The sequence below is a fragment of the Amphiprion ocellaris genome, chromosome 19, assembly GCF_022539595.1.
Source record: "Amphiprion ocellaris isolate individual 3 ecotype Okinawa chromosome 19, ASM2253959v1, whole genome shotgun sequence".
In the NCBI taxonomy this organism is placed as follows: domain Eukaryota; kingdom Metazoa; phylum Chordata; class Actinopteri; family Pomacentridae; genus Amphiprion; species Amphiprion ocellaris.
Window position 1 is genome coordinate 17,798,246 of NC_072784.1, and position 19,453 is coordinate 17,817,698.

The 19,453-nt window shown below is 38.9% G+C and overlaps 1 protein-coding gene across 2 annotated transcripts; it reads right to left on the reverse strand.

Annotated features, from left to right (window-relative positions):
- Positions 1–326: 326 nt before the first annotated feature.
- Positions 327–19,266, reverse strand: crlf3 (cytokine receptor-like factor 3). Of its 2 annotated transcripts, none has more exons than XM_023282065.3 (9): positions 19,151–19,266; positions 13,490–13,614; positions 8,771–8,978; positions 8,314–8,401; positions 7,981–8,158; positions 7,631–7,859; positions 7,285–7,423; positions 7,064–7,176; positions 327–4,406 (listed from the first exon to the last, which is right to left on the reverse strand). In XM_023282065.3, exons 2-9 carry the CDS (start codon positions 13,604–13,606, stop codon positions 4,141–4,143), a joined length of 1,338 nt encoding a protein of 445 aa, XP_023137833.1. In that variant the 5' UTR covers positions 13,607–13,614; positions 19,151–19,266; the 3' UTR covers positions 327–4,140. The 2 variants fall into 2 exon arrangements, with proteins under 2 accessions (XP_023137833.1, XP_023137832.1); XM_023282064.3 differs by having other exon boundaries at positions 13,490–13,617; positions 19,151–19,259.
- Between the last annotated feature and the right edge of the window lie 187 nt (positions 19,267–19,453).

The window sequence follows — 19,453 nt, forward strand, 5'->3', positions numbered from 1 at the left end:
CCGCACACAGGGCTTTTAAAACTTAACAATATATGCAACACTTATAAGCATTTTTTAAGCATAATATTTATAATAAATTCTTATTTTTCATTATAACAAACAACAAAAATTAGCAAATGCGTATGTAGAATCAGTTTTTACTGCCCTCAAGCCATCCCAGTGCAGAACTGAAACATATTCATAAAAGTTATGACAAATATAGGCAAGACAGCATTGTTATATTTATATTCATTTATATTATTATTCAGTTAAATACACCATTAGAAAACTTGGATTCATGTAGGTAGTACTTTGAAGAGAACTCAGAGAAAGAACTGCAACAAAGGTTTACCCCTCATGAGGATCACAATGACTTTTATTGAACAAAATGTGAAGGATGCAGCAGTGAACACAAATGCAACACAGAGGTTTGACCAGCAGATGTAACTGTTGTGTTAGATGCACAAACAGCTGCTAAAGTCAACAGTTTTCCCTCCTTATGAGGAGAAAGTCTATTTTGAGGTTTTATTCGCTGGTTTCAGGACATTTGTACCATGATCTCGACCCGACCCTGGGTCCCACTGTCCTCAGTCCAGCTGAAAAACAAGGAAACATCTGTGAAACAACAAAAAGCTGTGTGTCTGACTTGATCAGAATGATAAACATCTGTTGATAAAAGATGAGGCTAGGTGCCTGAAATGGGTGTTTCTTTCAAAAATAAAAGCACAACAGATGAGTCGGTGGTGATGAACGAATTCAGTGACAGTCCTCCACCACTGAAGTCTTCCTATGTTATCAAGAACAGTCCACTAAGTGTGCAAGACAAACACCCGCTGATGCTTGTCTTCATTTCAGATTTGCACATTAAAAAACTAAGAGCTACATGTTATAAAAACATAGAACAAGAGGAGTCATGTTTTTCTTCCCTGTTGTAATCTTGACCTAACATTTGTCCAGATTTTGTAGAGGGATTTCTCCACCAGAGATCAAAAAACACAGAATAAAACTTACAGTAGACAGAAAGATGAGACAAATAAACTCATAAATATGTTGGACAGAACGAGGCCCCGTACCAGAGTTAAATCACTCAGATCCAGAGCTCACGGTGATTTAAAACTGGAAAGCAATTTTTTAAATACCCAGAAAATATCTGCAGTCGATAAAATGCTCTCAATAGCAGCAGCTTTGCGTGATTTAGCTGATAAAAAGAACAATTAGCGTGCTCAAAAGTGAAGCTGTGATAGTACAACAAAATAAAAACGAATGACTTAATTGCTGTGCTTTAATATTCACCTCACATTTTTATTATTTAACCAGGAATAAAAGTAAGAAACATGTTTTCGAGTGACTGCTGCATTATTACCCCTCTCTGCAGTGCCCCCTGCTGATCACTGTACAAATGCAGCTGTCAGAATTACAAGCTACAGATCTGTAAAATGCAAAGTTTGTATGTGCTGCTTTTCATACTCCACCGAGGAGTAATAAAAGCAGTCTGTCTGTCAGCAACAATATTCAAAAACGGACAAACGAATTTGGATGAAATTTTCAAGGAAGGTCAGAAATGACACAAGGACCAACTGATTAGATTCTGGCAGTGATGCGGCTTATAGTCTGGATCCACGGATTTGTTAAAGATTTCTGCATCATTGCAAGACAGCGACATGGCATCACTGTAACAAGTGAACTCTACGTCAGCTGCCTGCTGACGATCACATGATTGTGATCCCACTACTAACCGACTGTTGCGGACTTATCGTGACTTATCTGTCAGAAATGATTCAAGGAACAATTGATTAAATTGTGGTTGTGTTTCTGAGTCCTATCAATTCCCGTTGCCTGCTACATATCTAGGTCACACAATATGGCATCTGTACACAATGTACACATGCATAATACACGCCTGTGCTCAGCGCAAGGTCATTTTGTTTGTGGCTACATCTATATTAAATGGCCACATTCTATGGTGCCGAGATTTCAGCTGTCAGAAATGATACAACAAATGAGCAGCCTTGGCAGAGTACTGCGCTCTCTGAGTGCTTTTCTTGTTTTGTAATAAAAGTATTTTCCAACTTTCCTCTCATAAGCAATGCACAGACATAAATACCTGAAATTTGATGCACTTGCCTCAACAGTGCAACTGTAAAGTGAAGCCATGGATCACAATGCTAAGATGCTGTTAGAAGAAGCTATTAGACAACTAACATAGGGATATAAAATCAGGCTGTGGCTGTAGAACTGGCTTTTAAGCCCACAGAGATTCTGAGATATTCCAGAGAAACAGTGATTAAACTGCTTGGAAAAGATGTTGAAGACGAGCAGGAATCCCTGCAGATCAACTTCTAATTCAGAAATGGTCAGCTGAACTTCTTGAAATGTTAAAGTTGACCTTGTTTTATCTCCTGTTTATGTGCTGAAGATGTCATTCTAAAAAATATTTATTAATCTGTTGTCCTGACACTTCATGTACTGTTTAGTATGTTCAAGACTTTTCGGTGAGTTTCTGCTCGTCTGAATCAAAGCTCCGAGGTCTGAGTGATCAGTTCTGCCACTAACACAGGCATTAATAACTTATATTTGTGCTCCTTAAAATTTAAACACTCTTCCTCCCACCAACACATTTGCGAACACTGTTAGGATTGTCACTGCAGGAAGCTTAAAAAGCAAAGTAACAGCTTGATTAATATAAGGAAAAGTTCAACAAAAAACAAATCTCTGCAGCCCAGAGCATCGATCTGAGTCAATCATAAACTCACATACTTAATAAGGTACTTTCCTACTTTGAGTAGACAGTGGTCTCTTTAAGGATTTAGTTCAAATCTAACCTTGGGATAAAAAACAATTGTCCAATATTAATATAAATGTAAAGCTGAGCTGTCTGTCGGATTTTTAAGTGTCTGTGTGCCAATATATCTGAAGATGCATTGCTTTAAAGTTTTTTCTACATAAAGCTTGTTCCACTGAGCTTTTCCTGTTCAAACCCCCCAGAAATTTACTGAGCATCAGCTGGGTTTGGCTCAGAGTTTAAAGGAGTCACAGCTCAACTGCTTGCAATAAGAATTTGCACATGAATTACATTACCAGATAAAATACAACAAATGCAACAGCAATATTTTTTCTCAGAATAAGGAAATATTTATGGGAGAACACAGACAAATGCAGTCTTGAGTCTGCAAATTCCCTCCTGAGCTGCAGACGACAGAAAACATTCCGGCTGCTTTGTGTTTTTGTTGAACTGTCCCATTAAATTTCTGACATTTGAGTTTAAGAGGCTTCAAGAGGTGTGACTTTCACAGTAATGGTTTCTGTTAGGATAAAAAATAAACTCAGACCAGCAGGTTAAGCTGTTAAAACATGTAAAGAGGCCCTGCGTCTTTGTGTGTCCTTACAGGATGTGCTCTTCTTCTACATGCTCTCGAACTGCTACTACAACTAAATTAAGACAATGCATAGATGAACGATCGATGAAAACTCTCCCCACAGCAAGAACAAAGAGCTGTAAACATTGTCCAACCTTGTAAGAAGGTCTGGGAATCAAAGTAAAACAAATTAAGAGTCAAGAAGCTGTTGTGAATACAGATATCATTCTTCCAACAAAGGTCCCTGAAGGCTGAGGAGGAGCTCTCAAAAAGTCTGGACTCATCTGGACAAATAACATTTCCTCCTGGAGAGTTTACATACATGCAAGAAACCGGGTTGGTGGTGGTCCATTAATCCAATTATTTACTGTTCTGCTGTGGAAATCACACATTCAAAACATTATCTACTTGCAAGTAAGCGAAGATTTTTCTTTGACTATGACTGTAGTTTGGAACCAGGCTAGCTCATTTTAGCTTTTTTAATTCTATTATTCGTCCACGTAATTCTATTATTCGCCCACATCATTAATATTGTCCCATTATCACTGGGATTTTCCATTTCTGGAAAGACCCAGGACAGAATTGCAGATTCTGTGGAAAATGTGTGAAAATTAGTGGCTGTCACTTGATGAAATGAAATTCTCGGGAGAAGTGACAGATTTTTCTTTGTTTTCCAGATGTTGCAGCCACCCCGTGAGTACTTCAGATGTGAGAAGAAAAGGAACGGAAGAGAAACTCAAGATAACGGAGCCTGGGTGAGGGGCTCCTGAATACACGAGGGTCCATTCTTTTAAAAACGGAGCCTTTAAAACACAAGCACTTTCCAGCCGGAGTGGACAAAGCAGCAGCCAAAGAAGAGGCAGTCCACCGCCTGGTCCACCAGCCAATCGAACACCACCTCCCGGTTCCCTGAGCCAATGGTCACTCTGAGCTTGAAGTTGCTGCTGTCGCTCAGGTTATTGTTGTTGACGGGGAACAGGTTCACCACCTCCATGTCAAAAGTCACGGCAGAGCCAACAGTGACAGCAGGCAGCTGGTTGGTCATCTCTTTACCATTTACATAAACAGCACCTGAGATGAGAAACATCGGTACAAAACGTTAACAGGAGCATTTGAGTAATTTTACATACTTTTGCACATATTTACATTATTATATCAAGAGCCATTTCAAAGACATGAAAAAGCTAAATGCCTTAAAATCATAAAGAGATCAATGGGATCAGACTAAGATTTAGAGATTACTTAGTAATTTCACATAAAATTAAGGATTAAGTAAACGCAACGATTGTGATCACCCTAAATGTAAAATATCAAATAAAATACAATTCTACGCATTGGCAGAGAGTAATGTTAGATTATAGAGCTTTCTCTTTGCAGTTTGGTTGACCCAAAAATAAACATTTTCAAAACGGTCACATGCAAAAGAAAATTCTAAGGTAAATAAGTTCATTTTAATATTAATAACTGTGCTAATATTAAATGATGCAGAATTACATTTTGTTTCTACAATAACATCAACAAGTTGTTAGAAAATAAGAAATGAAGATAAATTAAAGTGCTTGCTGCCCCAAATAGTCACTGAAGCATCCAATGTGAAATAATCTGCTGCTAAAAATAGTTCCAAACAAACTATTGCTCCATTTTTCCTGTTATGAGTGATGTTTGCTAAAAGCTACAGTGGCCTGCTGCCTTAGGAGATAACTGAGCCTTTTCCAAAAATGAAACCATACATTTGTGAGCTGTTTTTCTGTCAGATTGTCCAAATAACTAATAGCTTAGTGTATTTAGGATTTCCTACACAGAAAATTCTGTCTTTGTGTGGTGATAATCTATCTAGTACTTTAAGAGCAGTCACAACTGCAACCTATAAACTGCATAAATACATTACCACTATCAAAAGTTTGGACACACCTTCTCATTCAATGTTTTTTCTTTATTTTTACTACTTTCAACATTGTAGATACATACTGAAGACATCAGAACTATTAAGCAAGATATATGGAATTATGTAAAAAAAAACAAATGAAATAACTCTAAATATGTTTTATGTTTTAGATTCCTCAAAGTAGCCACCCTTTGCTTTGATTACTGCTTTTCAGACTCTTGGCATTCTCTTAATCAGCTTCAAGAAGTAGTTTTCACTTCACAGGTGTTGTTTGTCAAGGCTAATTTGTAGATTTTCTTGCTTTCTTAATGGGGTTGGGACCATCAGTTGTTTTGTGCAAAAGTCAGGCTGTTTCACAGCTGACAGTCCTATTTGACAACTGTTAGAATCCATATTATGGCAAGAACCAATCAGCTAAGTAAAGAGAAACAACAGTCCATCATTACTTTAAGAACTGAAAGTCAGTCAGTCCGGAAAATTGCAAAAACTTTGAATGTATCCCCAAGTGCAGTCGCAAAAACCATCAAGCACAACGACAAAACTGGCTCACATGAGGACCGCACCAGGAAAGGAAGACCAAGAGTCACCTCTGCTGCTGAGGATAAATTCATCTGAGTCACCAGCCTCAGAAATAGCAAGTTGAGCATCTCAGATTAGAGTCCAGATAAATGCCACACAGAGTTCTAGCAGCAGACACATCTTTACATCAACTGTTCAGAGGAGACTGAACCAATCAGGCCTTTATGGTCAAATAGCTGCTAAGAAATCACTACTAAGGAAAAGCAACAAGCAGAATAGATTTGTTTGGGCCAAAAAACACAAAGAATGGACATTAGACCAGTGAAAATCTGTGCTTTGGTCTGAGTCCAAATTTGAGATCTTTGGTTCCACCTGCCGTGTCTTTGTACGATGCAGAAAAGGTGAACAGATGGTCTCTACATGCATGTTTCCCACCTTGAAGCATGGAGGAGGAGGTGTGATGGTGTGGGGTGCTTTGCTGGTGACACTGTTGGAGATTTATTCAAAATTGAAGGCACACTGAACCAGCATGGCTACCACAGCATCCTGCAGTGACATGCCATCCCATCTGGTTTGCGTTGAGTTGACCATCATTTAATTTTAAACAGAATCATGACCCCAAGCACACCTCCAAACTGTGTAAGGGCTATTTGATCAAGAAAGACAGTGATGGAGTGCTGCGAACAGATGACCTGGCCTCCACAGTCACCTGACCTAAACGCAATCAAGATGGTTTGGGATGAGATGGACCACAGAGTGAAGGCAAAAGGACCAACAAGTGCTCAGGATCTCTGGGAACTCCTTCAAGACTGTTGGAAAACCATTTCAGGTGACTACCTCATGAAGCTCATCAAGAGAATGCCCAGAGTCTGCAAAGCAGTAATCAAAGCAAAGGGTAGCTATTTTAAAGAATCGAAAATATAAAACATGTTTTGACTTATTTCACACTTTTTTGTTTACTACATAATTCCATATGTGTTCATTCATTCATAGTTTTGATGCCTAACAGTCATGAAAATAAAGAAAAATCATTAAATGAGAAGGTGTGTCCAAACTTCTGGTAGTGTATTTACCGTTGTGTCTTGACCAATCCTGCGTCCGTGTTTGGAAAAATTTATATTTAAAGTAATTAACGAAGTCATTGCTCCATTGCTCCATGTACATAAATGTACTGAGCTCTCTCTTTTCAGAGACGCTTAAAATGAACGCTGCTGTCTTTTGCTGCAGGTATTTTTTTTAAACTCAGAGGAAAGACTCCAACAAACAGTTGAAAACAACAAACAATACTTCATCTGGTATTTGTGCAAAAATGTGGAAAAAATACCATTTGTTGAAATGCAGACAGCCTGGTCTCTCTGAAGTGACTCCCCTCCTCTGTCGCTGCCAATGCACACACCAAGACCATCCCTGCGATCCATCTGACCTGCTGCCGAGATCCTACACATAAAACATGTAACACTAAGTCCAGGAATCCAGGAGAGACGTGTGAAGATGTTCGTGTCTGTATGTATACTGTGTTTTGTCTGTGGGTGTGTGTGAACATACTTGAAGGTCAGTGTCTGGCCACAGAAGTAGGTAGGGGCGTTGGAATAGAGGACGGGGCAGCGAGACTGGGAGGAGTCATTGCGCAGGGCAATGTTTCTCCTGCTGCTCAGGATGTAGCCCTCCGTCCCTGAACGCCACTCTGGATGACAAGGAAACAAATGCAAACAGTTCATTGACAGATGTGTTTTTATTGCTTTACATTTATTTGTACACTTCTTTGTAGAGGGATCTCCCATTGTGAATGAGCTGTCAGCAGATCTACATTTCAAGTTCTGAAGCAGCAGCTTAACACTTCATAAAGTTCCAGAGCAGCCCTCATGGAGTCAGAAAACAAGTGTCCACCTACCGTGCGGCGCCAGTGTGGTGTATCCTGTCTGTGGGATGCTCCAGGGGCTCCACTCGGTGCGACCCTCCCCACGGGCACAGACCCTAAACAGATAATCGATGTGAGGATCCAGATGGAGGACCAAGAACTCACAGTCCCGACCGATGTAGGCATCCTCATATTGGCCCCCCCCGCTGCCAGACCGCCGGTACTGCAGCCGATAGTCTGCTGCAGCAAAGTCCTCGTCCACCTGATGCACAAATAACAATAACAGCTTAATTTAAAACTCAAAACATACCTGCAAAACATGTTCACTACATATGAGAGCAGCATCTCTGCATTTAGCCATATTTCCACTTCCCCTCACTGACCTTACACCAGCGGACAAAGATGCTACCAGGTCTCTCCTGCAGCTCTTCTATCTGAACAGGAGGGTGGGAGGAGACGGAGCCGTGGCGGGACACCCGGTCCCTCAGCAGGCCCAGCAGGGAGTCATCCAGCTGGGCTGAAACACTTGGCACATCCACTAACGCTGGTACCTCTGGCAGGCTGGAAGACACACAAAAGACAGAGTGAAATCATTGTACACAGGTAATATAAAAGCACCTGTCTTGTATTCTCATCATAGAACACTGCTGCACAGCTGATTTGTTTTTCCTAGTGGATGGAAACACCTGCAGCCAAAAGTTACATGTCTGTCCTACCTGTCCAGTTGGATATGCATGGCCTTCTTGGTGAAACTGCCCAGTTTGTCCTCCTTCTCTCCAAGACCACAGCGCAGAGCTGCTTCTCCTGTAGAGAGACATTATTGCACTTATGTGGGAGTAACATCAGTTTGACAAAAATAGGAATGCAACTAATGACTTTTTCCATTGCCAGTTACTAGGGAGATTGTTTCGTTGTTAACTTGTGATTGTCCAAAAAAGATGTGAGAAAACTATGAAAGTTGCCAGGCAGTCTGAAAATTGCGTTTTGTATGACCAACAATGCAAAACCAGACAATTCTTAATGCAGTATCACATAAAAACAACCAAATGCTATGGGAAACAAGTTGAAATTAACTTGCGTATTTTCCTTCCTGAAAAAAATGAATGTTTTGCAGATGTGTTGGTGGTGTCTGTCCAACAATACAGCTCCCTGTGTTGTATTTGTGGAACCCACCCTCTCTCAGCAGCTCATCAGCTTGGCCCACACCATGCTCAATGAGACTCTGACAGTCATCCAGCGGCTTGATGCTGTCGGCTTCGATGGTGTCCACTTCAGCCAGCAGGGTGGTCAGTCGCTCTGTCAGCAGTCGAGTTGCTGCTGCCTGCAGCTCTGCAAAGTGCCTCCGGAGGGCCTCGCGGGCCTGACCCGAGCTACCTCGAACCTAAAGAAGAGAAGAAAGAGGAAGACGGTAATGTAGGTGAGGATGTGAGCCTGTGAAGGAACATTGTGACTAATCCTTTTCAGTCTGAGGTGTGGTACAAAACATCTTTACACACATTTAAGTTTCATCACTGATGAAGCTCTGTAAGTCCTGTGGTTTGTTCTGTTGTCACTAATGTTGATACTATCATCATTAGCATCATCAGCAACACCACAACTACTATTATTAAACATTATATTATACACAGTGCCAGCACAGACTACCCTCACTGACAAGTAGTTTGTCAGGAAACTTGCTGGTTTGTCATCTGCAGTGGAGGTCAGGTTTCAGTTCCTATTTGCAAAACACTTTCAGACACACACACAGGCCCAAGGATTTCACAATGAGTATACAGAGAGATAGCAGGAAACGGAAGGCTGATTGACAACTGCAGCACTGATAAAGCGGGGACAGTATGACTATGAGAATGGAAACACACGGCGGGATTTTTCCAGAATACACACTGATCTTTGCATATGAGTGTGTGCGTACGGAGCAGACGCAGGGCGCTTCCTGGTGATTATCAGTACGACACAGGCAACCACTGATCATTATTGTGGCATTTGTAAAATAATAGTCTAAAAATATGACCAGACACTGTCTACTAATATTTCTAACATGAGAGGAGGTGATGTGACATTAGGCAGAGCAGAAAGAGTTTTCCAAAATGTTTGGATTCCTGCTCTTACAAAGGCAAGATGCTGCAGTGATAGTATTGTCTGAGATTTCACGCACACACACATTCTGGAATCTTCTTTCTCATTGTGTGTTGTGGTGTGTAATGTTTCCTGGATTCCTTTAATCTGGTGGTGAGCCATTCCTTCTGTGGGAAAGAAGGGGGTCATGGGAAAAAAAAAAAGAACAACTCCACCACTGCCAGAGCCAAGATAATGTGCGATGGAACAGCTGGGATTGGGTGGAGGGAGTCTCAGTCACACAAACCGATATTAAAATGTGATCTGTATCCGGTTAATTGGTCAGGATAAGGAAAAATAAACATTGATGCAAAGTTTAAATGCATGCAAAACACACAGGGAGTGGAATTGGATTGGATCAGTTAGACCACATTTGCACTGTGATCTGATCTCAGCAGATGTAAATGCAGTCTGCACTGCAACTCTGCACAGCAAGGTCATCTAACCCTCCTCCTAAAACTATTGCTGTTAACTCAAGTGCACCCAGCGAACTCAGTTTGACAATGGAAAGAAAACAGAGCTAATACAGCAGCAGCGTCACTTTGTTTGACCTATGATGCTGCATGACAAGTCAGCCAGCCTTGTGTAACAAATTTCCATATTGAGATTGGATCTAATTGTGGGCACAATCAGATAAGCTCACACCTATGGTCACGGAAAAAAATATTAGACCACCCTTGTTTTCTTCAATTGCTTGTTAATTTCAATGCCTAGTACCACTAAAGGTATATTACCTGAAGAATACAATGAAGACGACAAAAAAATGCAGCTGATTACATAATACTTTAAGTCCTATTTGACATGCTTTAGCTTAATTGTATTCCCAGGGTATATAAGAGGTCATTTCATGTCATCAGCAGCACTGCACATGCAAAGGCCTAGAGTGGTTTCTTGCTTGCACCCAAGCCGTAGCACAACTCAGAAGTTGTTCGCTCTCACATAATACCCGAAACAAAAGAATTATGTGAAGCCACAAAGGCAGCCATCTTGGCACTGCTGGAAATTGGCATAAGTAAGAGACAGGTAGCAATAAAACATCTCCAAAGCAGCCGTTCATTACACCAAGAAAAAACAAGCCAAACATGGTACTACCAAATCGCTACCTGGTCGCGGCAGGAAATGTTTTTCTACCTCACATGATTTTATTTATTTATTTTTTTTATTTTTTTTTTTTTTAAGGTTTTTTTTTTTTTGCCTTTTCAGATTTATTGGATAGGTGTGGAGACAGACAGGAAACGGGGGAGAAGACTGGGGGGAAGACATGCAGCAAAGGGCCGCGAGTGGGAATCGAAACTGGGCTGCTGCGTCGGGGACCAGCCCCTTTACATGGGTCTCCCGCTTAACCCGTTAAGCTATACGGGTGCCCACTTATTTACACTATTGTTTGTGTTTTTTTCTTAATACTGTTAATATTTGCATCGTGTTTTTATATTGCTTATTGTATTCCTTTAAGTTCTATTATATTTTTTGTGTGCCATCTACAATTATATTCACATGTAACTATGAAACTGACTAAGTTTGATGACTAAATTAGCAACAGTTTAATACCTGATGTAATTACAAAGGTTGGATATTTTACCCAGATAATGCATCCTGATAGATTGCACTGTATGTGTCAGACCTTTGATATGAGTCGGAAAACTACAACAACTACAGTGGAAAAATCGAGCTGGACAATGTAATCAAATTAACTTGGGTAATCTTTTTTTTTTCATTACTGCACCAGCAAGGACTTTCAAAGATAATACAGTATGATACAAACAGAAATTTGATATGATAGAATATGATAGAAACGGAAATTTGAATCCTAAAGTTTGCATATTTGCAAGGATACAGTTAGCATTATATGATAGTGGAATTTGCATGAATTAGAGGGCCATCCATCCAAGAACACCTCAAGTTATTTCTCTCTGGAAGAGTCAGATACTCCAGTCTTACTGGTGTGTAACTGTAATTGGCATGTTGGGGCAAGTCTGGTACAGACAAATTTTGATGTAACACTTCGTCAAGGTTTTTCTTGATCTATGTGCGGTAAAGGCGATGAATCTGCATTGCCTTATGTGATAGAAATCCATACATTTTCCTGTTATTTCTGACCATTTCATTGTCAAAAATCTCTATTATGTTTAACCAAATGAAACTCCAATTACCAAAAATGGTTAAAAATTGGAATTATTATTTTTATTTTCAGTTCTTTTTATTTTGGCACTGGTGATTTTCCCTTTGGAGCCGACTAAAACTCTTTCGAAGCGCGCCTAGAATGTCTCTATCATTAGAAGTTGGTGTGCACGTCTGGGCAGGTTTATTGTCCGGTTGAATTATTATTTCATCTGATATTTAGTGATTCAATAAGAATTTCAAGCATTATAGACCACATCTTGTTTAGTTTTGTATGATATACAATACTGTGCAGAAGTTTTTATTTATCAATGAACTACAAAATGCACCCATTCTCCGAGATACAGCGGCATACAGTTATCAAACTTATATGGCAGGCAGGTTGCTCAAAGTACAATTTTTCTGTGGATTCATTTAGTGTCAGCATGTAATCCCAGACTGACGCCATGAATTTGAGATCAGGCCTCCGTGGGACTCAGAGCATCTGGACTCCTTGTTGTTCTTGTGGCTGAGGATAGTTTTTTATGACTCTGGCTGGATCTCTGGGTCAAGCGGCGTCCTCCAGGGATGAAAAATGAACGCAACGCAGAAGTCCCAAAAAGTTGCAAACTAGTGTGGGCTTAAAGTTGGGCTTTATTTCCGAAATTGAAAACATGCTTAGAATGTAAAGGGGCAATTAACTGAACAGAGTATATTTTACCCAACTAAAGCATTCTGTTCATACTAATATTTAAATAATTAATGATACTTAGCCATAGCTGCTGCTATGAAGACAATATCTTTATGCATCCAAAACTAAACACAATAAATTATTACTCTGCCAAGGAATGCAGCGCAGTTATGTGACAATGGGCATACATTTGTCCATCTGTTTGTCGGTCTGTCTGTTTGCCTGTTCGCAACATTACTCAAAAACAGATTCATGGATTTGAATGAAATTTTCAGGGAAGGTCTGAAATGACACAAGGACCAACTGATTAGATTTTGGCAGTGATGTGGCTTATAGTCTGGATCCACAGATTTGTTAAAAATTTCTGTATCATTGTGAGATACTGGCATGGTGAAACTGTAACTATGACAACAAGTGAACACTACGTCAACTGCCTGCTGACAATGATTGCGATCCTACTACAAATCCACCGCTGTGGGATTTATCTGTTGAAATCATATGACTGAGCAGCCAGCCAGTGCTTTTCTTGTTTTAATTGTGAATGTCTTACTGTATTGAAAAAGAACAATATAGAAATTCAAAGGTGTCCAAGATTTATATTGCTGGGACAAAAATCTGGCTGGCCGCTCTTCTCTCTCTCGTCTTGCTGTCTCTCTATAGTAACAGGAAATAGGAGCATTGTTTACTGTGAGCAGCTGGAAGGGTAAATCTAGACAGCAGGGGGAAGGAAGAGATAGCAGAGAGAGGGGGAGAATATAGTCTCCTGGGATTCTGTTGGGCCAGTGGCTAATACACTTCACATTGCCTTGGCCTGGTTGAGTTCTTTTGAAGAAGGGAATGCACTGCAGCAGACTAAGATGTCAGGAGAGGACAAGGCTGGCTGCAGTAACATGAGTCCATGCGCTTTGTAAGTCGTCAAATGGTGGTGCCATTCATTCTATTTAGTCTGAAATCTATAAATGTGTAGAAGTGTGAACAGGTTGCAGTACCTGTTTGCGGGCCTGGTTGAGGCCATGCAAGCGCTGCTGGAGTTCACTGCGGTAGTTCTGGGCAGCCTCGATGCTTTCTTTTGCCTCCTGCAGCAACACGTCCACCTCCACAGACATCCTCCCGCCTTCTGACACACACGAGACAGAAATATTTACAAAATACAACCAAGATGTAGTATAACCTGAAATGCACTTGGGGAGATAATGAAGTCAAAAATGACTGTAGCAAACTGTACCTGGAATCAGATATAATGTCATGAAGAACCCATTTCACATACTCGGCTGTTTCTTTATTTTTCATAGGTATACTTAAGAGAATATTTTCAACTTTTATACTGCTGTGTAACAGCAATTTATAATCACATATGGCACTGTCATATAATACATATAGTAATAAAACTAAAACTTTAATATATTGCAATTAATAATAAATATATGAATATGAAAACAATAAACTAGCAATATGAGGGTATCAGCTTGTGCCCACAAAGGTTAGTTTCACATTTTATTGATGAAATAATCAGCAAATTTGTTAGCTGCTGCTCTAGTTTTCATATCTTTATCAATTCCGTCAACAGTGGCAAGGCCAGTTTTGTATTGCATAGTTTGCAAGTAGCAGGTTTCATACACAAGGGCAATTCAAAGTGGTTTATATAGTGCATTAAAATGTTTAAAAAGAGAAAAAAAAAATACATAAAGGCAATGTAAATTAAAAAAGAAAAAGATTTAATGATAAAGTCTAAAAAAAAATTAAAAAGCAGTGGGTGAAAGAACAGTCTTAGGTTTAGTGTTTGTTTTTTAATGGCTACAGTTTGGTTACATCCAAATTCCAAGGGAAGCCGATTCAGCGGTGCAACAATACCTTTGCATTTATGGAAAGACTGTTGTGGCTAATTTACAAGTGTAACAATGCATTGTGAGAATAATACAATGCATGTGGAGTCTAAAGGTTTAATAGACTGCATCCTATACTATACAAATTACAAGACAAACACAATAAACTGAGCATTTTGACTGAGGATATGTGGCAAGAAGAAACCACTTCCTACAGCTACCAGTCAGCCTGAAACCTACCAGTCAGTTAACAACTTCATCAGACAAAAGTGCTGGACTAGTTTGATAATGACCTTTATATACAATATTAACACAAATTAGGTGTACTTATCATGCTGTTCTGACCCCACAATACCCCCAGTGAAACCTGGTTGCTCATTTAAAACACACTCAGTATAACGAGCTTTTCCCTGTGACCTTAGCATCTGTTTTCAAACGTCACTAAAATAATGCTGATTTTGGCTGCATGTTAATGTCAAGTCCAGTAACTGTATGGGAAAGCTGATAGCACAGAACAAACCCACACCAGCGTGTTAATTTAGTTTTAAAACAACAGCTCTATCATCACTGCAGTCACAGATAAAACTGCATAACACTGCATCAAAAAGCTAAGGACACGTTGCAAGTCAACGTTTGCAGCAAAATGACTCACTTTACCAACAGTATATACAAAACAATTAATCAAAGTGAAAAAGCCAGAGAATTTCTGAGTGGTTTTAAGAGGGAAAAAAAATCCAGATACATATGTCTTAGTAGTAAAACATCACCCTGAGTTCAAACTTCAAAGTACTCAGAAAAATTGGAGAAAAAAATTAGCATCAAATCATAGCATATAATATGCAAATATATTGCAAATACACCTTTGTGAAGTTGCTAATCTTCATCATACCACAACAAGTAGTGTAGACACAGCATGAAATCTCTGTAGACAAGATGAAACTCAAGATGGATTTCCTTTTATGCTACCTTAAATGTCTTCCTGTCAGAGATATCTAATTCTGGAGAAAGAATAAAAAGAAACTTCCACTACAACAGATAACTTTGATCATCAACTTAATCTACTATTTTATCGATTTACCACAGTTTAAGGAGATATCTTGAAACAATTTTTGCTCAGTTAAATATCTAAACTGTCACATTGCTGGAACAAGCACCTGTTTGCACTTGTTTGCTTAAAAAAAGGCTTAATTAATAATTGATTATTACAATATTAGCAAATTAATTTTCTGTTGACAGACTAATCAATTAACTAACCCTAATGGCCAGTTCTACACAGGCAGAAGCATGTTGAAGTTTATTCCAGTAGTTACGACTCAGAATGCCACAAGTAAATGAATTTTATACATTTTTCATGGTCCTTTATTTTAAAAAATATCAATTTATTTCATGGCCTTGTATGATTTTAGAGGTGAATAAAGCATTTGATACTGTGTGACTTTTTAAAATTAACTTCTTGCTGCAAAATGACTGACTTAAATCTTCAGGCAGTAAATACTCACATGTGATTTATGACTCCTTTTGATGAAAGTGTATCAGTCAGTCATGTGTTAGCTTTTTTTTTTTTTTTTTTTTACATTACACAGCAGGTGTATTTAATTCTGTCTTATGAAATCAGTCTCTTTTTACTCAGCTATGTTCTCCTCAGAGCTGAAAGCAGTCACACTACCTGACTCACTGCTGTGGTCGACTATGCTTCCTTTACAGAATGTGAAGCGGAAGCCATCGACAGGCACATGATTCTGCCACATAGTACAGTATACATTATATCACATGTGGTCCAGGGAAGCATCTTACATTCTACTAAGGCAAATCTAGCACATCCACACTAAATCCAGTGTGTTTTTCTAAGCTCTGCATTACATGCAGTAAATACATGCTCTCTGATGATGTTTACTGGACATGTATACAGCAATTAACAGCTTTCAAAAGCCTGCTGATCACATGAAAAGTCTTATCAGGACTGGAGATCTCCTACAGTAAAGACATATTTTAGTATTTTTTATACCAAACTACGTAGCATAGTATTCTATATGTTCAAGAAAATGCTAGAAAAAGAATATTTAAATGAGAAGCTGTGGGAATTAATTGAAAATACAACTAGTAGAGTAGTTGTGACATCAAGTGCTAAAAAGTAATCCAGTACACACACGGTAAACTGTTAACAAATGATGCTTTCTTCTATGCTCTAAAACTGTGATTTACTATCATGATATTCTGTGGAATGCAATATATGCCCTGGACATTATACATTGAGAGGAGTTTGTCCCAATGGAGGAATATATTATGCATTTTTTCTGCCCTTTGGCGGAGTGGAAAAATCTGTCATCCAACACTGGACCATACTGTGCAACACATTTGAACATTGTGTAGGACTACAAATAACAGTGATCCTTAATAAACGTCCAAAATTTGAATTACAATTTCCCAGAGCCCTTAGATGTCCTGTTTTGTCCAACCAACAGTCCAAAAACTTATTTATACATTGTTGTATTCAATTTCTTATCATAAAACAGCGCATTCTCACCTTTAATACCCTAGAGCTGTAAAAATAAGTATATTACTTAATTAGTTTAGCAATAGAAAACTCTTTATTAACTATTTTGCTAAACATTTTGTGTTCTCAAATGCACATATATGAAGTATTTCTCTGTCAAAAATGCTGTGAATATCTCTGGATTATTGTTCAGTCAAAACAACCTTGGACTTTACCTATAACATGCTTCACTATCATTACTATTATCTGATGTTTTACTGACCAAATATAGAACTGATTGTTGAAGAAAATGACTGTCACATTAACCAAAAATGATCATTAATTGTAGCCCTTGCTGGAACCAACACACAATTAGAATTTTTAGCTTTAAAAGGATTGTGGCAATAAATTAATTATCAGAATATTTCCTAGTATACTGCACATATTCATTACAGAATTGGCAGTTTATAGAAGGTCCCTAAGGTAAACGAAATGAATAATCCAATAACATTTTGATTAGTTCGCACACAAATACACAACCAATAAAGTCCGGCTTATGTATTTAAACACACGTGAATGCAAATGTAGAGCTCCACAATTATGCAGGCATTCACTCCCTCGCTCATTTTGACATAAACAACACCCACCACTAATGTTGGTCCTCCTCTCTCACACTCCTCTCTTTCTCCCGACAAAACGCCCCCAGAGCAGCAGCCTTGTTTAAATCCTCAAAACAGGGTGCTGGCCCTCTCTCTATCTCTTTAATCCTGTAGTGGGTTTTGGAGAGTAACAGGGATTATAAACTAAAGACTCATAAGTGAATTCTGGGCTCTCACCCAAGCAAACGTCAAGCTAGTTTTGCTATAATACAAAAAAATCTCTTGTCTGTTTACATGACACGGGTGTGGTTAGACAGAACTGAGCAGAAATGCCTCCTCCTGTCCTTATTTCTTTTATGATTTTGATGTAAATGTGCTGCCTGGGCGTTCAGCTGAGTGCTTTTCAGACTATTTAGGTCAACCTGCATGGAATGATGGCCTACTGTCCTGCTTTCACAGGTTCAGACTGTGAGATTGTTTGTAGTGACAGAAATATGTGCTTCCTAAAAATGTAGAGAAAGAACCAAGTCTTGCAGGGGGAAGAAAGTCTTGCAAAAAAAAAGCGCCAAATTTTACAATCCAACAACACCGGTAACAAACGTTAAGGCTTCTTAAACAATGTGATTTTTTTGCACCTGTTTATTTATCATTCTGTGTTATTATATTCTTAATATCCATTAGCACAGTTTATCCTTCTTCAGTTGAACATACTGTATATCAACTTGACAAAGATCCTAAAAAAAGATAACACAGATTGCTTTTGTTGCTGATAAGCACTTGATTGCTTTTCTATTATGATAACCTAACTTTTAGTGTCCTTTTCGATTATTATAATCAGAAATGAGCATACAGATGCAACTCCTTGCATCATGCTGCATATGCTCTGACTAACAAGACAGTTATGAAAGGCATTCAAGTGCAAAAACACGATTATTATTAGAGCAGATCACTGACGAAAGGAGACAGCAGGAGGCATCAGACATGTCTAAACTCGCTCACAAATACTTCCGTATTTTGCAGTTATTTTCAGATTTAACCCACGCCCACCAACACTGTGGCTGCCTTAGTGTCCTTTACAAGTTCAAGAATGAGTAAAATGCATAATTTCATAATTCCTGCTTCTCTTATTTTCGAGCTAGAATGTCACGAGATCTTAGGTTGATATATGTAACTCTATATATCTACTGTGTGGACAAACCTTCCACCAAACTCCATTACAAAATCTTGTATTTTTAAGTTCGCGCTGTTGTCAGCGAAAGTAGATACCTTATAGTAAATTATGAAAGTGTTTTTTAAAATAAACAATATGTTCAAGATAATTCGGCATATAAGGTGTTTACTAAACAACACCTTCATCCGATTAAATCCAGCCTTAAAGGATGGTTGGCGCTGCTCGTTACTGTAGTGGAAGAAGATGAGTATAACACACCAACTAGCAAAAAAGTTGCAAAGTGTCTGTTGGAAATGACATTGGAAAGTCCTACTGAGGTGATTAAGACACGATATTAGTGATATATGCCAGGTGGTATCACAACACTGCCACACTTCAATAAAATCTGTCGTTAACTTCCCAGAATAACGTTACAAGACAGAGGGAAAGTTGGGGCTAGCTTGTTGTGGTCAAAAGACAATGAAACTCTGAACATGCTTGAGAGAGCAAACACAACACACCCATTAACTACGAGAAAAAAACAACAGCAAATCGATTAAACTAAACAACTCACGTCTCATGTGGAGAAAGGTTTCCAGACGTACCTGTTTTAGAGCTTTCTGGTGGCCATTATTTCATCCCGAAAGTTATGAATCAGCTCGGAGCCGCTGCCGCTCGATATATGCCGAAGTTTTGCTTAAGTCCAAAAATTACACTTCCGAGGCTTTAAGGGTAACAGCCAATCAGGGAGTAGAGTGTTGAGATCGACAGGAAGATTGGCCAATTAGATTAAGATATTCTCTTTGTCCCTCCTCAATTTAACTACCCGTCAGGTCTAAGTGGAACTGATGAAATGAGTTGATGTGAGGCCAGATCTGGGCTGTACTGTGCAGATTAAAGCTGTAATG

Coding starts and splice junctions, on each gene's coding strand:
- crlf3 (XM_023282065.3), bottom strand. CDS start 13,606: ATGTCTGTGGAGGTGGACGTGTTGCTGCAGGAGGCAAAAGAAAGCATC. Junction 8,402..8,770: donor TGATGAGCTGCTGAGAGAGG/GTGGGTTCCACA, acceptor GTCTCTCTACAG/GAGAAGCAGCTCTGCGCTGT. Junction 8,159..8,313: donor ATGCATATCCAACTGGACAG/GTAGGACAGACA, acceptor TGTGTCTTCCAG/CCTGCCAGAGGTACCAGCGT.